This window comes from Drosophila miranda, chromosome 3 (assembly GCF_003369915.1).
Source record: "Drosophila miranda strain MSH22 chromosome 3, D.miranda_PacBio2.1, whole genome shotgun sequence".
Lineage (NCBI taxonomy): Eukaryota > Metazoa > Arthropoda > Insecta > Diptera > Drosophilidae > Drosophila > Drosophila miranda.
In genome coordinates this window covers 19,534,120-19,552,098 of record NC_046676.1, presented here as the reverse complement: position 1 = coordinate 19,552,098, position 17,979 = coordinate 19,534,120, and the positions used below count along the sequence as shown (strand labels likewise).

The 17,979-nt window shown below is 46.0% G+C and overlaps 4 protein-coding genes and 2 long non-coding RNA genes across 6 annotated transcripts; 4 read left to right on the top strand and 2 right to left on the bottom strand.

Moving 5' to 3' along the window:
* The first annotated feature begins 51 nt into the window (after positions 1–51).
* On the top strand, positions 52–502 carry LOC108159819. The gene is made up of 2 exons (XR_001775358.2): positions 52–215; positions 283–502. It is a non-coding gene; the product is annotated as an uncharacterized LOC108159819 (long non-coding RNA).
* A 3,160-nt stretch (positions 503–3,662) lies between these two features.
* On the top strand, positions 3,663–5,911 carry LOC108159493 (cap-specific mRNA (nucleoside-2'-O-)-methyltransferase 2). The gene is made up of 2 exons (XM_017292835.2): positions 3,663–4,127; positions 4,180–5,911. Exons 1-2 carry the CDS (start codon positions 3,687–3,689, stop codon positions 5,851–5,853), a joined length of 2,115 nt encoding a protein of 704 aa, XP_017148324.1. The 5' UTR covers positions 3,663–3,686; the 3' UTR covers positions 5,854–5,911.
* On the bottom strand, positions 5,849–6,921 carry LOC108159495 (ubiquitin-conjugating enzyme E2 L3). Its single transcript, XM_017292838.2, has one exon. It carries the CDS (start codon positions 6,638–6,640, stop codon positions 6,176–6,178), a length of 465 nt encoding a protein of 154 aa, XP_017148327.1. The 5' UTR covers positions 6,641–6,921; the 3' UTR covers positions 5,849–6,175.
* Positions 6,922–6,994: 73 nt separating this feature from the next.
* Positions 6,995–9,733, top strand: LOC108159492 (ribosome biogenesis protein BOP1 homolog). Its single transcript, XM_017292834.2, has 5 exons — positions 6,995–7,157; positions 7,213–8,533; positions 8,599–9,086; positions 9,149–9,444; positions 9,500–9,733. The coding sequence occupies exons 1-5, from the start codon at positions 7,059–7,061 to the stop codon at positions 9,651–9,653; spliced, it is 2,358 nt and encodes a 785-aa protein (XP_017148323.1). The 5' UTR covers positions 6,995–7,058; the 3' UTR covers positions 9,654–9,733.
* Positions 9,734–10,059: 326 nt separating this feature from the next.
* LOC108159494 (regulator of G-protein signaling 17) lies at positions 10,060–16,797 on the top strand. Its single transcript, XM_017292837.2, has 7 exons — positions 10,060–11,955; positions 12,025–12,370; positions 12,540–12,548; positions 13,480–13,557; positions 13,632–13,693; positions 13,759–14,047; positions 14,119–16,797. The coding sequence occupies exons 2-7, from the start codon at positions 12,036–12,038 to the stop codon at positions 14,201–14,203; spliced, it is 858 nt and encodes a 285-aa protein (XP_017148326.1). The 5' UTR covers positions 10,060–11,955; positions 12,025–12,035; the 3' UTR covers positions 14,204–16,797.
* Positions 16,798–16,844: 47 nt separating this feature from the next.
* Positions 16,845–17,960, bottom strand: LOC108159496. Its single transcript, XR_001775328.2, has 2 exons — positions 17,355–17,960; positions 16,845–17,288 (listed from the first exon to the last, which is right to left on the bottom strand). It is a non-coding gene; the product is annotated as an uncharacterized LOC108159496 (long non-coding RNA).
* Between the last annotated feature and the right edge of the window lie 19 nt (positions 17,961–17,979).

The window sequence follows — 17,979 nt, the reverse complement described above, 5'->3', positions numbered from 1 at the left end:
CCATGGCTGCAGTACAGAAAAAAGTCGTGTCCAAAATGTGGTGCGTTCCTGTTGAATATTGAATATTGGATAGCGATAGTATCGACTGAATCGTACTGTAACGTAGCGGACTTATCGATTGGGTATCGATTTACCGCCAAGTCTTTGGAATTTGATTTGCATTGATTTTTTTTAAACAAACAAACCAAAGAATAAATGAAAGAGCAAATTAGAAAGTAAGTTTAATATTTATTATATTATTATTATTATATTTGGCATCACATTAAGCATAAATATCTCCAGTAATTTTAGTATCCAACAGAACCAGGTGCTGTTATTTATCCTGCTCTGATCGTTCCGGCAAAAAGTCTGATGGATAAGCAGCCTCTTCTCATAGGCAGGGCTCTATTCTGCCAGTTTCCGTTTCATAAATTAACTGAAAAAAAGGTTTATTATCCATTGTAATCAGCCAATATACATACAAATCTGTAATAAAAGAATTATCCAACATCGGCAATCTCGATCTGTTGACTGTTCCATTGAATAACTGACTAGATGCAGCATAGCGTTCTCAAAGATCGCTTTTCAACTTCAGCTATGCCGACATCTTGCCAATTTACCAACAGATGCGGTACGATCCGAGACGCGCGACGACGATTCACATAAACATTCTCACAGGGCACAAGTGATTCGGTTCGGCCAAGACGATATGTGTATGTCATTTGGCTCGGACACCCGGCCACAAGACACCAGCATTTATCAATGAAACGCTTGTTATTTTGAAAAGCACTTAGCAGCAGGTCTTCTGAGCTGTGTGTGCTCTTGGTGGGCTCGAAGCCGAAGGCGAACCACAATTGTAATCCGTCGGCGCTGAAGACTAATTGGCAACTGATTTCGATGCCGTGCGACTGGCTCAGCACCACACCTCGGGCCGGACGGCAGCGCAGCCCCAAAGTAGCCCGCAATTGAAGAAGTTTCAATTAGTTGGCATTTGACACTCGCTCACAAACACAAGCACACAGACACACACACCGAACGATGTCTAAAACGGGGACTGGGACGAGACCGAGACCCGTTGCCAGTGCACTCACACTCCGGCAAAGTGGGGGTGCAGACACTTGTGTTGGTGCACGGGCACGCACACACGCACATTTTACCTGTACATGCGCCAACGACAGGTAGCCGTAGCCGAGACGTCGCTCCTCTGCAACGCCGCTTAAGCGTTTTTAGCGCACAGCCGCCTGCCCGGAATATTAATGAACTCCCTTTTAAGAAAAATATGAAATGAAATAAAACTTAGTTGCCAACAAAAGCCGTGTCCACGTTCCCGTCCAAATCCACGTCCGACTTGGATTGAATCGAATAGAGTCCCCGTCCCCCAGAGTCACTGCCGTTTTGGAATTTCGTCGTTTGCCGCCGCCATCGCGGGTCGAAACAAACCCAAAATGCATTTGGTATGGCCGCTCGCCTCGGTGTCCGCGATGTGATCCGTGCGCGCATGCGCGCTGTTGGATGTTTCCATCGATCGCTGCTACTTCCGCTCGCCAGGAGAAGAGCCAGCCACCTGCGGGAATAGATCCCCAGACGACGATTACTTCGAACTGGCTGGCAGACGTTTGTTCTGTTCTGTTCAGGTTCAGGTTCTCAAGTTTTCTGTGAGCCATCTATAGGCTTACATTACAGATATTTATGCCCGATTATACAAAACAGTCACGTGTCGGTCTTCTATATACATATACACACAAATACTTTTCTGGACTTACACTTATGTATATTACTCGTATACACTTCGTTTATACTTACAGATATGTATATAATCGCATTCAAAGGTATGTATATAGAAAAGCAGGGAATGTTACTCACTGACGATACCAATCACTGGACTGTTCTAAGCCTGAGAAGTATCTGGTATAGTCTCTTATTTATTGGGATTCTACGTACATGTGTACCTCTCTTCCTTCGTGTGTCATTCAGTGGATGTCTGGAAGTCTTTGGAAAGTCATCATTTGAATATTATTATTCATATGCACACGACTCACGTTTTGATAGCCATAAAGTCGGCAGCGCATGCACGTATAAAGACAGCCCATTGACAACGATATGGCCACAGCAAAACCCATTGAAATGCCAAAACAACCGAAACAACCAGATAGATGTACATAACATGTATAGATACGTATATTTAAGCCCCGCATTCCAACTGGAAGTATGTAAATATATCAGAGGAGGCCGCCACAAGCTTTTTCCTGTAATTCTTTAATACTCGTCTTTCACAATTTCTCCCATTTCCGTATGTGTCATGTCCGTTTATAATTCTGAGATTAATATGCACAGTCCAAATGCTCACGGATGATGACCAATTGTTTCGTAATATCAAAACCTTGTCTATTAAAAGTTTGGAGCCTTATACATACATACATATGTATGTCGGGATGTTTGCGCTTTCTACAACACATATATCTTTAGAATGGAAGAAATTAATTTTAATAAGCCATTTTGTATTTGAGGCATGTGCCTAATCAATAATGCGATTTCTACGGGAAATGCTATGCTGGTGATCGTGATCCCATCTTTGGTTCAGTAAAATAAATAAAATTTGTAGGACGAGCAAGGAATGGCTTGGATAAGGGGAAATGGTTGTGAGGAAGAATGCTTACAAACATTCCATTCAGAAGGATTTTAAGTTTATAATATTATGCGATGGTTTCGTACTTATTAAATCGTAATTCTTTCTCCAAAGTAGGGATCATTATGCTCTTATTTGAGATTTCTATCCTAAATTGATTGTAGTAGCATTCTTTTAACATAATGTATGACTTTAAAAAAATGTAGTTTAATAAACTTAGTGGTTAGTCGAATACAACTTTTAAGTTTCATGGAAATCTATAAGCTTGCACATGAACGGAATTGGATTATAAGGAAAGTCTTTAATGTAAATTTTCTTTTACAGAAATTTTATCTTTTCATTTTGATTTGGCTTTTTGGCAATATAAAAATAGGTTGTACACGTACAAAGAAATTAATATTTCTGTATCATTGAAATATCTAGGAATTGTTCTGTTCTTTTTTAAACTAAAAATTGTTACAATCCATACATATATTTATGGAAAATGTGGAAATAATGATATATATGTATGTAAGATGAAATTTTTAAACTCGATAATAATCCACTTTTTCAGTTACTCTTTTATCGATTTGTGGTACCACCTCTATAAACCTATCGTCTGCAACCAAGCTATCTTTAAGTGGGACCACAAACAATGTAAGCAAACACATGCAGCGTGACCATTTACGGTTTATTTTTTCTGTACATCGGTAAATTTAAACGAACTCATCAATATTTTTTCCATTTTCAAAACGGAATCCGCAAATCTTTGGAAAAAAGATATTATTTAAAATAATGAATGCATCCATTGGTCAGTCACCATTTTAATTCCATCTAAGCGAAACTTTGCTTCTGCTGACAGACCCCAAGAATAGGTATCATGATCTAGTTATATTCACAGAATAAATCAAATGCATTAATAGATACAAAAAATGTAAATCTTACAAAAAGTCATCATTAATTACGTTTCAAAGCAGCTTTGAAAATAGTTTTTTAATATGAATTAAACCAGTGCTATTTTCCGCGGCTTAACTCAAGTTGCACATCTGTTTAACCATAAGGGGGGTTAAGTGGGTTAAGTTCTTTTAAACTGTAAATTATAATGGGGCCGAAGCTAAACTTGAGATCGGAGTTGGAACAATTGTTTGAAAAGAAGTTCCAATACCAAAAGCCGAGGGGCGATGGCGTCTGGAAGCTGCCTCGGGAGGAGCAGCCTCTGTTCAGCGAGTATTACCAGTGCGAAGCGCTGCAGAATCTCAAGGACCAACTGAATTCGGTCAAGAGCAAGCTGAACGATTATGGGGTGCAGGAGTGGAGCTCGCACACGAATCGCCGCGATCCGTCTGGCGAGGTGCCGTGGCGCCTGAAGAACGAGACCAAGGCGGAGTTCGTGACCGTCGCTTGGTGCAAGTTCTTTGAGTGCTTGCACCGCTATCCGCTGGTGACCGAGCCGGTGGTGAACACGCTCCATCTTTGCGAGGCTCCTGGGGCCTTCATTGCGGCCCTAAATCATTACTTGCACAGCACATATGGAAAGGATGAGGTCAGTAGCAACAGAACTGATGGGGGAATCAATTTATCAAGTCTTTTGTTAGATCAAATGGCGCTGGCGCTCGACTACTTTAAATCCTTACTACGAGGGCAACGCCTTGAACGAGATGATAACCGATGACCGGTTCATATTCCACACACTGGATAATTGGCTCTTCCACAAAGATCTCACGGGAAATCTCATCAATGTGAGCAACATTGAACATATGGTCGAACGCTGTGCAGAAGACTTCAAAGACAACGGCAGTGGAGGCGTGGACCTGATCACCGCCGACGGCTCCATTGACTGCGCTGCCCAACCGGATTGCCAGGAGGAAATCGTTGTTCGCCTGTTCTTTGCCGAGACCATCTGTGCGCTGAGAATACTCAAGACGGGCGGCAAGTTCGTAGTCAAAATGTTCACACTCTTCGAGGCCTGCAGCGTTTCGCTTTTGTACATGCTCAACTGCATCTTCGAGCAGGTGCACATCTACAAGCCGGCTACATCGAAGCGCGGCAATTCGGAGGTTTATGTAATCTGCCTGAATTACCAGAAGGATACGCCCGGTCTGGCCCGTCTGCTGGAACAAATGCAAGCCAAACTCGCCCAGCCAAACGATGCGATGGTCATGCCTCTGTTTGCCAAATCCCAAATACCCAACGACTTCATGATGCAGCATGAAATCGCCTGTCGGCTGTACATGAAGCTTCAGACGGACGCCATTAAGAGTAGCATTTACGCCTACGAGTCCAAAGATCGTCTTTATTTTCGGCACCTGCACCACTTGCGCGGCCTGGTCTCCTCCATGTACTACAATCGCTACAAGGTGCAGCCCCTAGACGATAAGCTGTGCATCGTGGATAAAGAGGTGACGAGCAAGGCCCTGGGATTCTCAGTGCCCATTTATGGTGGCTCCTACACAGAGCGAGAGAAGCTTAAGGACGGCGATCTCCTCAAGCAGATATATTGCCTGCGCCGTGAGTTTAATCAACTGGAGAAGTGCCCCAATGGCCTTACGAGCTATAGGTATGCCAAAGATCGAGTGGCGCCTCTGACCTTGCGTGTTTCCAGGGGGGCACCCGTTAAAAGCCTGCAGAGCAGCCTTTTTGCTTCAGAGCCTGTGCTTTTGCTGCGTCTCCGCATACTCGACACCTTCGATCTCGACCCCATATGGCAAGCTTCTCCCAACTGCCAGCTGGATAGCCAGACACTAAGCTTTCTGCCATGCACGGAAGGGGAGACGGAAACCTTTCACAGTGCTCAGCGTCGGTTCTTTGTGGCGCTTTTAGAGTGCGTGCGCGGTCAGCGGCCACAGAAGATTGTCTTCCACAAGTTCTTGTTCCTTACCCACTATTCTGCCTCCGTGCTGCTGTTTCTTGTGGAATCTGTCTATCAGGAGACCCACTTCGAGACCAACCAATTGCAAACGATCACCCTGAGCAGCCCAAGCATGAGAGAGGACGATGCGATCGTAGAGGAAGTTCTTGACCTGCTCAAAAGCGACACTGGGGAGACGGAAGAGGAGGCCATACACAGTCTGGTGCAAATCAAGGAGCTTCAGAAGAACAAGTTCAGTAATGCACTCATCCAGCACAACAACAACGTGCTGCTGACCTGCTTCCGCCGAATGCTAGGCGAGGAATCGTTTCCGATGCCCATCGACACTGCTGCCGTCGAGCAGCCGTCGATTGTGTCCGCTATTAAAGAAGCGCCGCCCATCGATGGCGTTGTGTTTTAATGTAACGAACTTGTATTTCTCTCTTGCATAAAATTACAGTGCTACAATTAGAAAACTACCCTTCCTACGGATCCTGATCCTTACAAATTGGAATTGGGAGAATTGCGAAACTTTCTACTGCAAAAATCGAAGTTACATTAAAAAGCTAATTGAAAATCACAAAATGGGGAGAACTCGTAGACTAAGCGTGAAATAATTTGTATGCCCTCCGTCGCACCCGGCGTGCACTCGAAGGGGGATGAAAATAATGGGATGGGGTTTAGTTTGGTTTCGTCATCTGTCTTCGTTTGTTGTTTGTTGGCGGCTCGCCATGGCCACAGCACTAATCCGCCGGACGTTTTTCGCTGTGCTTCTTGGTGTAGTCCTCGGCATTCTTCACGAACTTCTTTCTGTCCTTGAGGAACTCCTCGGCTAGCTCGGCGCGAAGTGGATGCTCGGGCTCAGGGTCGTTGATGAGGGCTATCAAAGCCTGGACAACCTGCTCCGTGCGCGTAGCCGGCTTCCAGTTCTCGGTGCTGATGATTGGCAGACAGACCTGCCCCATCTCGTCGATGTTGGGATGATAGATCCGCGTCTTGAAGTTTATTTTTGGCGGCTTGAACGGATATTCGGCCGGAAAGTTGATCTCGATGCGGAAGGCGCCCTTGTTGTACGGCGGATTGTCGGGTACAATCAGGCCAGTCCAGCGCAGCAGGTTCTCATCGTCGGCCTTAATGTCGCGGAAGGATTTCAATGTATTATCTTGCAAATCGCACAGCTCTTTTCGAAGACGTCGAGGCGCAGTCATTTTTTTCTTCGTCTGTGTGCTCTCTGTTTGCCCAACTACCACAAACGATGTGTGTGTGTGCTTCGGTGACTGTCAAATCGATGGAATCAGCAGATATAGCTTCTTCGGATGAGTAAGGGCAGCGTTGTTGTGTGTTCGCTTGTAGCGATGTGGTGTCTTTTTCCGGGTAGGATTATTGCTTGTTTAGGCAGTAGCTATTATACACGTAAGGCCTGTAATTCCACTGACAATTTCAATCTTAAAAAAATATGTAAATGGCGCTAGGGTATGTGGGCGAACGCTGGTATTTCTCATATTTTCGTGTCCAGGGCTACACTACATCGAAATCGATTCGATAGTTGCCGCACAATCGTTTTACCATCACCCATTACTATCGCTGACTACAACACGTGCGCCGCGTTAGTTTTGTTTTCTAAAAATGACTAAAAAACTAACAATTAAGCGGAAAGTAAAAGAGCCAGAGCCACAAAATGAAGCACCGGACAGCCACGAATCTTCCGACAATGAGGAGGAGGAGGTAAGCGAGCCAAAATGCAACTTTAGGATTCAGTCTAATGCCAGTATTTTCAAAGGATCTGCTGCAAGCCGTGAAAGATCCTGGCGAAGACTCCACCGACGATGAGGGCATAGACCAGGAATATCAGACAGACAGCAGCGAGGATCTAGAATTCGAAAGTGATGAAGAAGGCAACTATTTGGGTAGGAAAGGTGCCGAAGGCAGCTCGGGAGACGATGACGAAGACGAAGAGAGCGCAGAAGACGAAGAAGAAGAAGATGCCGATGCTAAAAAGTCGAGCAAGAAAAATGATGAAGAGGCTGCCACAACGTCAAAGTCTATCAAAAAATCACAAGAGAAGCCCACCAGCAGTAATAAAGTTGTACCAGTGGTTCCTGCAAGGGATCCCTCAAAGGTGGAATACGCAGACTCGGACACCTCCGACGAGGAGGACATCCGCAACACTGTTGGCAACATTCCGATGCACTGGTATGACGAATATAAGCACATTGGCTACGACTGGGATGCCAAGAAGATTGTAAAGCCACCGAAGGGCGATCAAATTGATGACTTCCTGCGCAAGATCGAGGACCCGAATTTTTGGCGTACTGTCAAGGATCCGCTGACTGGTCAGGAGGTGTTGCTCACAGATGCCGACATTGCTCTCATCAAGCGCATCAACTCGGGCCGCATACCCAACGAAGAGCACGACGAGTACGCGCCCTGGATCGAATGGTTCACCTCGGAGGTGGAGAAGATGCCCATCAAGAACGTTCCCGACCACAAGCGCTCCTTCCTTCCCTCAGGGTCAGAGAAAAAGACCGTCTCGCGCATGGTGCACGCCCTCAAGATGGGCTGGATGAAGACCACCGAGGAGGTGGAGCGGGAAAAGCAGGAGAAGCGCGGCCCCAAGTTCTACATGCTGTGGGAGACGGACACCAGTCGGGAACAGATGCGCCGCATCCACGACCCCGTGTCAGCGCCCAAGCGCGACCTGCCAGGGCACGCCGAGTCCTACAACCCGCCGCCAGAGTATCTCTTCGACGAGAAGGAGGCCAAGGAGTGGCACAAGTTGAAGGACGAGCCTCACAGGCGAAAGTTGCACTTCATGCCGCAGAAATTCAAGTCGCTGCGTGAGGTGCCCGCCTACTCGCGCTACCTTCGCGAACGTTTCTTGCGCTGCCTTGATCTGTACTTGTGTCCACGTGCCAAGCGCGTCAAGCTGAACATCGATGCAGAGTACCTCATCCCCAAGTTGCCTTCACCGCGCGATCTGCAGCCATTCCCCACAGTCGAGAGTCTGGTCTACCGTGGCCACACAGATCTTGTGCGGTCCGTCAGCGTGGAACCGAAGGGCGAGTACCTCGTGTCCGGCTCCGACGACAAGACGGTCAAGAGTAAGTGTAACTGGTCCTATCAAATTCTCATAATTGATCGCTAACCATTTGCCCCCCTCTTGCAGTTTGGGAAATTGCCACAGGTCGGTGCATCCGCACCATTGAGACCGAGGACGTGGTGCGCTGTGTGGCCTGGTGTCCCAATGCCAAGCTCTCCATCATTGCGGTAGCCACCGGCAGTCGTTTGCTGCTGGTCAACCCGAAGGTTGGTGACAAGCTCCTCGTGAAGAAGACCGATGACTTGCTGGCCGAGGCCCCAGTTCTGGACGTCATCGAGAACGAGCGCATCAAGACGGCAGTGCAGTGGGCCAATGCGGAGGCCGCCGATCAGGAGAAGGGCGTCAGAGTGATTATCACTCACTTTAAGCCCATTCGACAAGTGACTTGGCATGGACGCGGCGACTACTTGGCCACGGTGATGCCCGAGGGCGCCAATCGCTCGGCCCTGATACATCAGCTCTCCAAGCGACGCTCTCAGATACCCTTCTCAAAGAGCAAGGGCTTGATCCAGTGCGTGCTCTTCCATCCGGTGAAGCCGTGCTTCTTTGTAGCGGTAAGAATACTATGACGTTGCTCCTATAATTCATTGGATACTACAAATCTGTCCTCTTTTAGACCCAGCACAATATACGCATCTACGATTTGGTCAAGCAAGAACTTATCAAGAAGCTGCTGACTAACTCCAAGTGGATTTCGGGCATGTCCATTCACCCGAAGGGCGACAATTTGCTCGTCTCTACATACGACAAGAAGATGCTGTGGTTCGATCTGGACCTCTCAACCAAGCCCTACCAGACCATGCGCCTCCATCGCAATGCCGTGCGCAGTGTGGCCTTCCATCTCCGGTATCCGCTCTTTGCGTCTGGCAGCGACGACCAGGCTGTCATTGTCTCCCACGGAATGGTCTACAAGTGAGTGGCACTGAATAACGAAGGAATTAATTATAATTTTGATTCTTTCCTTTAGTGATTTGCTGCAGAATCCATTAATTGTGCCGCTGAAGAAGCTGCAGACGCACGAAAAACGCGAGGAGTTCGGCGTACTGGACGTCAACTGGCATCCCGTTCAGCCGTGGGTGTTCTCCACTGGTGCCGACTGCACCATCCGCCTGTTCACATAGAAGAACAGTACCCTTGTGCCCTTTCGTGGCAATTGTGTGAAATTTTGATAGTGAATATATTAATTTTTAATGGAACCAAATCATTTCTTGCGTTTATTGACATCGATAAGGTCGCAGGCAGAAACTGCAGCCCTGGCGAAAGCTCATTTCCCTCAAAGAATTCCAGAGAGCTTTTTGCGCTTTTGCGAAACTCGCGCACATGTGTGAATATTGTGCCAGGAATTCAAACTGTATAGCTATGTGGAGGAGCGGAGCTTTCGCTTGCTTAATCTCTCTCTCGCTCTCTCTGTGGGCACCTTTGGCGCCGCCAGGCATATCTTTCTGGGTGAGGAGTGGTGTGGGAATGTGCGCGCATTGGAAAATCAAGCGCTGCCATGGCACTGCTTGGAAATCAGCCTTTTGCCAGAGCGAAGAGAAACACGTCCGACACTTGTGCTCGCGCCCGCCGTCGAGGAGGATTTGTGGGTTCTGTTCTGTGTTCTGGCTATCGCAGAAAAAAATCCCACACACGCACAGGCTCGTTTGTGTATGTGTTTGTGCTGCAGTGGAAATGAAACGGCAATAATGTGTGGTCGCCGCGGAGCCCAAAATATGGCAGCAACCGAAATGTGAATCCGGAGATTGTGGAATACGTTTTTCCGCCATCCCAGAGTGCCTCAAATGAAAACTGCAGTTTCCGTGTAGTAAAACGAATCGGAACTGAACCGATCGGGTCGAATCCAATCGGTTTGGAAATCTCAATCGGAATTGGGGGTCGAAATTTAGGCGCTAGCAAAACAGTGAAAAAATAGAGATATACGAATACAAATACGGGTATATTTTAGTGGCTGTGGCAAGGCAGAAATTCGTATGTACTCGTTGCTCCTAAATACATACAGACACAGCGCCCGCGCCCGCGCCCGTGCCCCTGCCCGTGTCCCCTCCTTGCCCACTCACACCCCTGCTCCATCGAATACCCTTCCCACCCAGACCCCTCCATTAACCAACAACCAACGCTGTCAAAACCAAAGCACACTGCATGTGTGTGTGTGTGTGTGAGAGAGAGTGAGTGAAAATATTAACGGAAGCGCACAACACAAAAAAAGGAGATAAATAGTGAGATAGAGAGAAGGGGGTGGAAAGGAGAGAGATAGTGGCTAACTGTTAACAAAACAACAACACCAGCTGATTTTGTGATAAAGCAACGATCCAAGATCCCCCCAAAAATACCCGCCACAACGACAGCACAACGTTCTGTTGATAGTGCAGTACGGTACAAGTTGCAGCTGTTGCAACAACAACAACAAAAATAGGAACAACAATCAGAGACAGCAGGCGAGACCCCCGCAAGGAAAGAGAGACACACAGAGGGAGAGAATCACGCATACGCCCCATCAGCCCGACCTCCGTCGCCGCCAATCGAATCCCACAAAAGCGTTCCCACACACACACAGACAGACGCACACGGGAGTGAGTCCGCCGTGTAATGACTAGCAAAAGAAATAAATAAAATTTAACCAAAAAATAGAGAGAGAGCAAGAGCGGGAGAGAGCCAGCTCCAGCTGCTCATAAATTTCGTAACGCTTTTGGGTGTAAATGTGCCCCTTGGTTCAGGGCAGGTTCACTGCGTGCAGTGATTGAGTCGTTTGTAATTTGTATGCCGTAAATACAACAAAATATGTAAATGCTAAGGGCGCCCACCCACCCAACACCACCCAAAGCCAGACAGCCAGCCAGTCCAGCTAGCCAGCCATCCCACGCACAAAGGAACGGAGCAGAGCAGGAGGGTGGAGCAGCAGGTGAAGGAGGGTCAACCTATTTAGGAATGCGAATGAATTTGGCGGTCAAAATTCCATAAAAGAGACAAAAGAATCCCCAAGTAAGCCGAAGATCAAGCCAAAAAAATATTTGCTGCTCCTCAAGGCATGTAAAATCACAAGTGGAAGGAAAGTTGAAGGAGCGGTAACAGTTACGATTGCCATACAAGAAGCAGAGAGCGCCAGCTAAAGGAAATCGAACGATAACGGGAAAGAGAGAAACCAGTAGAAGAGCTGGAGCACACTCGATAAAAAATTATTAGCAAAAACATAAATACGTAACGGTTTCGGCTCTCCACCACATTGCCATCGCTGCCTGCCCAAAGAGTGCGAGTGAGCGGGAGGAAGGAAGAGAGCATAGAATTGAGAGAGCAAGAGAGCAGTAGCGAGCGAGAGAACAAGGGAGCCAGTGAGTGGGTAGGTCAGTGGCAGTGGGCGGTCTGCCAGCTGTGGCAGCCACAACACCAACGCCAGCGCTAGAGTCAACTTCAAATTTAAAAGGGCAGGTAAGTGGTGCTGACCCCCTACTTCATCCCTTTTCCCTCATGTTACTTATCGTCCCCCTCCATCTATAGCAAAGGGCCAAATGTCCTGTACCATTTCGGAGCTGCCTAGTGGGTGTCGACTGCGCGGCGGAATGACTGCATCCACACCACAGAGCGCTGCTAACAATGGCGCCAATGGCGGGGGCAATGGCAACGGAAACAACGGTAACGGTAACGGGAATGGGAATGGCAACGGCAACGGAGGAGGGGGCAGCGAAAGTGCCGTTTCCGTGTCCGTGTCAGTTGGGGGCGGCGGCGTCACGGCAGCCAGTGCCACCTCGAATGTGCTGCAAGAGTCGAATGCGGCAACGTTGCAGCGGCCGCAGTCGCAGAAGCCATGCTGCTTCTGCTGGTGTTGCTGCTGTTCCTGCTCCTGGTGAGTATCCTTGAGAGCACCTCATTATTTTGTATTACCCACTAAAACGAAATCAATTTCTTTCCTCATTTCTGGTGCTGCTCCACGGGTACCTATCCCCGTTCCTGTCCTCATCCTCGTCACCGCTTAACCACAACTACAACTGTAATAAAAACAACCGCTAAAACAGGGGAAAATGGTAAGTTACACCCAACCGCCCACCCACCAACAGACACACACGCACACACTCGCTAGAAGGAGAAGCAGAAGCAGATGGGAGGCATTTTTCTCGCCTCTGGCAACGCTCCGCGGTTAAAGCTCTCTCTCGCTGATTAGTCCCCCGCTCTTTGACTTCTGCTCTCCCGCATTCATTCACAATTTCGGGAGCGCCAAAGATTGGGCAGGGAAAAGCTCTACGTCCGGTTGGATGGGGCACTGTTTAAATCAAATATAAATAAGTATGTGGCTGGATGGCTCCTCGAAGTGTTGCATTCGTTTTTCGTGAATGAAAACGAAAGTCTTTTAGCCCTCCTCCTATAGTCTTGCGGATCCCTCCGCACCTTTGTGTGTTTGGCTGGTCACACATTCTTATACACGCTTCGGTACATGCCACAATTGGATTCATGCATACATCCATACGCACTTGATTGGGCATTGGGGGCAACGAATCGAATCGAATCGAGTCGGGTCGTGTCGCTTTGATAGCTGTCAAGCAGATAACGGAGCTTTGTCAAGTTCGAGTGCTTCGTTGATATGGCATTAGCCACTTTATAGATATACTTGTATCTATGCGCATACGATATACATATCAGCATACATATGTATGTCTGTTTTGTTGCCCCGTATGTACATATGTATGCAGAAGTGGCTTCCCTATTCACTATGAGCCAGAGAGTAGTCAAGCCCAAATCGTAGTCTACTTTAAAGGGTGACGGATGTGCGGAGAACAAGCTACGGCTAATATGAGTAGTAAAAAGCAAATATCAGATATATATAGCACCAATATCGATATGAAGATCGCATAGCTCTCACCTGGGACTGTCTAGAATTGGTTCCAATTCAGATCAGATCAAAACCAATGTACATCAGTGAAAACCTATATCATCTACAATATTTTCCTTTTTTTACAGTCTGGCCATCAAGAATGCCGATGAAAATGCGCCCACAAAGCGTGATCTCGCTAATTCCGAATTCCTAGACGGCGAACAGTAAGTTACCTTTACAGAAATAAGTGTTTTTTTTTCAAGTGGAATACTTTGTTTAACATCAATTTCCGTTGCAGACCCACATTGGAGGAAATCCGTAGCTGGGGCAAGAGCTTTGACAAGCTGATGAAGAGCTCAGGTGAGCATGCAAAGGAAATATTCCACTCTGAGCCGTATGCTTACTATTTTCTATATTTTCCGCAGCTGGTCGAAAGGTATTCCAGAACTTCCTGCGCAGCGAATTCAGTGAGGAGAACATATTGTTCTGGCTGGCCGTCGAGGACCTCAAGATGGAGAACAGCGCCGAGGTGGTCGAAGAGAAGGCGCGCCTGATATACGAGGACTACATCTCGATCCTGTCGCCGAGGGAGGTGTCGTTGGATTCGCGGGTGCGCGAGATCGTCAACCGTAACATGATCGAGCCCACGACGCACACCTTCGACGAAGCTCAAATACAGATCTACACTTTAATGCACAGAGACTCATATCAGAGGTGAGTGGCGTCCGTTTGATCTAGTCCCTCTGGGGGACAGAATGGCACTGATCCATTATCGTCTCTTTCAGATTCCTAAACTCTCAAAAGTTCAAGACACTCGCTCAAATGCAAGACAATTCGAATGCCGGCTCTAAGGCGGAAAGTCCCACTTAGATCGCATCGGATCGTTGTCAGTTCTGCGCTGTGTTGATTTCTGTGGTTGCTCTGCATTAGTATTTCCATTAGTTTGGGGTCAGTCATAAAATCCCTGTAATACCCCCCGTGGTTGCCTGCCAGCCCTCTGCCACTGCCACTGCCGCTGCTGCAATCCCCTAAGCAATATGTATCCTTTAATAGAACCATTTAACCATTTTGCGTGCAGCCCCCGCAGGTGAGACCAGGGCAGTGGGCGAGGCATATTCCCGGGGCCCGAACAAAGGCAAAACCAAAACCAAAACTAAAACAAAAACTTAGACGATATGCATAAAACGTGAAACGGATTCCTTCTCTACCTATGTTCTAGTCGTTAACAAACCAAAGAGTTAGGAGCTAAATTAATTGTTTAATCTTAGAGTGTGTAACGGATGGGGATCGGGAAACGGATCTCCGTGACGTAGCATTTTCAAGGCGGTTCCGGAAGCGAGCGAGGGAAACAGCAACTAGTGTAATATTAGTGATCTAAGAGACGTATTAATCAAATTGCATCAGAGATAACGGAACCGACAACAGTACAGTTCGAATGCGAGAGTACATTCAACGTAAACCGTAAACCGTAAACCGTAAACCGTAAACCGTAAACCTTAAACCGTAAACAAAAATACTTTTTCCAGAAAAACCAAAACCAAAAGAAACTTTTTAAACGTATTACATAACTTTATATTAATATATACATATATACACGCATATATAGTACTTATATACAAAACCATTTAACTTAATTAGTTTTGAAAACGATTAGGTCATATATGCCTACATATGTCTGTATATATATAAATACTAGCCCTATTATTTATATGCATACATATGTACATATATGAGTGACGACATCGAAGCATTTTTGTAAATACCACAACAGACAGCAGCACTCTCTCTATATATTTGTATATGTATCCTGTATCCTGTACCCTGTACCCTGTACCGATCAAGACAATGCAACCAACACAACTCCCACTATAATGCCTGATCTTCCGATTGAGGTCCGATCTAGTTGTTCCCAATCACCTCTTCGAAGGCAAACTAAGGCAAACGCATAGCTAACAACACAATATTTATGGTTTCGATTCGCATTGATTTCAAAATCGAAAGAAAACGTTTTGCAATATCACTGCCAACAAAAAACAGGAAAAGGAAGAACACACAAAAAACTGCAAGAGATTTATCAGGCTATACTCTTCTATGGATCTATATATGCGTTTACTTTCACCCACACAGCTGGGCTTTCAATAATATCCCCCAGCCCTACACCCTACATTGATTTCTGCATTCAGAAAAAACCTTCAACAAATTATTCAACAAAAAAAAACACAGTATTATAAATAAAAAGAAACAATAAAAACTTAAATTTTTAGCAAAAACAAATTGTCCAAGTGAAAGAAAAACTGAAGACAATTCAAGAGAAAACACGGAACAAAGAGAGGAGGGTGCGACAGATCCTCAGAACAAATTCAGAAGAGTCTCGAGGCAATTTCGCATCCTGCAAGGAGAACCGTAGGCAAACAGTTAACATTGTATTTTCGCTATAAGTTGGATTTTATTTAAATTAATTGTCTTTAAGTGGCTTTATCTGAGGCACAAAATGCATAAATGATGTACCTTTGTTACGGGAGGGAGGAGAAGAGAATGTTTTTAGTAGCTAGTTGGTGTGCCTAGTTTTAATGCTTCTATCTACACGGAGATCACACGAGAACAAGAACATGAAACATTGAATATTTTACTAGCATTTAAGCGTCTTCCAGGTGCCCCCAGTCCTAGTTTTAGTTTGCTTTGGTTGGACTATTACTATTGTCCCAGTTCCAGTCGATCTTTCTGTTTTCAGTTCTGCATCTAGAGATACATATATCACCACCTAATTCAATGCTGGCTCTACATGTTCTATATCCGATCTGCATTCAGTTGTAGCTCTAGTAAACAGGACTTTTTTAGCATTTCTATTCACAAATCTACTACCGATTCTAATAATTCAGACTGTCATCCACAGCTTCGGTTTTAGTTCATGTTCTGTTGTCATTTATAGTCATATGTAAATGATGTGATTCTGTGCAACTCCGAAGCCAGTTCCTGCCACCACAGTTTCCTTTTAATTAATCACTCAGGCTGCTACTTGGAATTGAGAATCCGACAATCGCTGTTTCCCTATGCATTACAAGTATATAGATGGACCGTTCTATCAGCCATTTTCCATGGTTTGTTAAATTAATTTTAGGCAATTCGGGTAGAACTAGTTCCAGGACAAAGCGAAACAGCACCCGGAGGAGCGTTTGCTAATGATTGTTTCTCTTCGGTTTCTTGCTTTGCAGAATGCAGACAAATATAAGACTTTTTGAACAAAATCAGAGTATAAGTACGTTAAATACGACTGTTGTTTGTTTAGTTTTATACACGCACACACACACACACACACATGCATATATATGTATGCTACATAGCGGCATACATATGTATATACATTTTGAAACACAAAAGAAGAAGGCAAAACGTAATCAAGCATTAGTGAAAAGTTTCGACCAGTTAAATAAAAACAAAAAATTAAATTTATTACACCAAAAAACCCAATCTAAATAAAGCCCACGAATCCCAAAGAATCAATAATTACAAATGGATTAAACTAAGCCTACATTTAGTTTTAAACATTAAATATATTGCAACAATAAACAAACATGAAAATTAAACTCAAATTAAAGCATACAAAATATTCTCAAAAACACCTCCCAAGGTGTGTCCCTCAGTTCTACATGATCTGGAAATCTACATAACTGTATACATATTGAGATGTAAAATTACATGAAGCAACAAATTTGTTCATAGAACTGGCACTTGGGTCATCAAGCGACCGCAAGTTTTAAAGCCACCAACGGGCCGCCCCGATGGCTCAGCGTGCTCCACGCGTGCGCGCCTGCTCCACACGAAGACCGTTGATTGGGGAGTGCAGAAGTTGAGGGGGAGATGATGGGGACACCCTTTCCAGTGGTGGGGCGGCAGTCCGTCCACGACACAGCGTTGATTGCCGTCGCAGTTGCTGTTGTTGTTGTTGAAGGCAAAGCTGAGGTTAAGTAAAGTCCAAGGGATATTGAACAGAAGGTGAGGCAGTCCAAAGGAGCAGCTATACCTGTCTTATGCATTGAGACGTTTGCTAAATGTGGACCTATATGCGGATGCTGCACAAACACATGAGCATGTGTACCTTATATTGAATGTAACATGGACTAAGGCAACAACGTCGTCAGTAGCGGGGGCGGGAGGCAAGGGGCAGCCGACAAAAGCCAGCGGCGTCCGGAGTCTGTGCCGCGGCTCCGCTACATGGGATTGTGGTACATGCATAACTATTTTACGTATTTCAGTCGTCTCTGGGTATGCTTGATCTCTCTCTTGATCGTCGTGCGCTCTCTCCTGATCTCTGAGCTTGCATGTATGTATGCACGTTTGTGTGTGTCTCTCTACCTGATGCCTGCGACTGCACTACCACTTTCACACGGCTTACAGAAAAGCAAAACAAAAAAAGAACAAGGCAACAGGCGGCAGGCGTCAGCGGCGGTGGCGGTGGTGCGGCAGTGCTTTCGAGTTCGAACTTTTGAAAATGAATACAATGCACAAGCAAGACACGAAATGAACGGCGGGGTCTGAAAAGATACAAAAAGCGCACTCTATCCAGGGCCGGTTCAGACTAAATGCGGTACGCGAAGGTTTGTGTCCTAAGTCTTTAGTATTTTTTGTACCTGCCCCGAATTTGTGCA

Bases quoted from the DNA above. Each gene is read 5' to 3' on its own strand.
- LOC108159493 (XM_017292835.2), top strand. From the start codon at position 3,687: ATGGGGCCGAAGCTAAACTTGAGATCGGAGTTGGAACAATTGTTTGAA. The intron at 4,128-4,179 runs GTCAGTAGCAAC...GTCTTTTGTTAG, and splicing joins GCACATATGGAAAGGATGAG to ATCAAATGGCGCTGGCGCTC.
- LOC108159495 (XM_017292838.2), bottom strand. From the start codon at position 6,640: ATGACTGCGCCTCGACGTCTTCGAAAAGAGCTGTGCGATTTGCAAGAT.
- LOC108159492 (XM_017292834.2), top strand. From the start codon at position 7,059: ATGACTAAAAAACTAACAATTAAGCGGAAAGTAAAAGAGCCAGAGCCA. The intron at 8,534-8,598 runs GTAAGTGTAACT...CCCCTCTTGCAG, and splicing joins CGACGACAAGACGGTCAAGA to TTTGGGAAATTGCCACAGGT. The intron at 9,087-9,148 runs GTAAGAATACTA...GTCCTCTTTTAG, and splicing joins AGCCGTGCTTCTTTGTAGCG to ACCCAGCACAATATACGCAT.
- LOC108159494 (XM_017292837.2), top strand. From the start codon at position 12,036: ATGTCCTGTACCATTTCGGAGCTGCCTAGTGGGTGTCGACTGCGCGGC. The intron at 13,558-13,631 runs GTAAGTTACCTT...TTTCCGTTGCAG, and splicing joins GAATTCCTAGACGGCGAACA to ACCCACATTGGAGGAAATCC. The intron at 14,048-14,118 runs GTGAGTGGCGTC...CGTCTCTTTCAG, and splicing joins CACAGAGACTCATATCAGAG to ATTCCTAAACTCTCAAAAGT.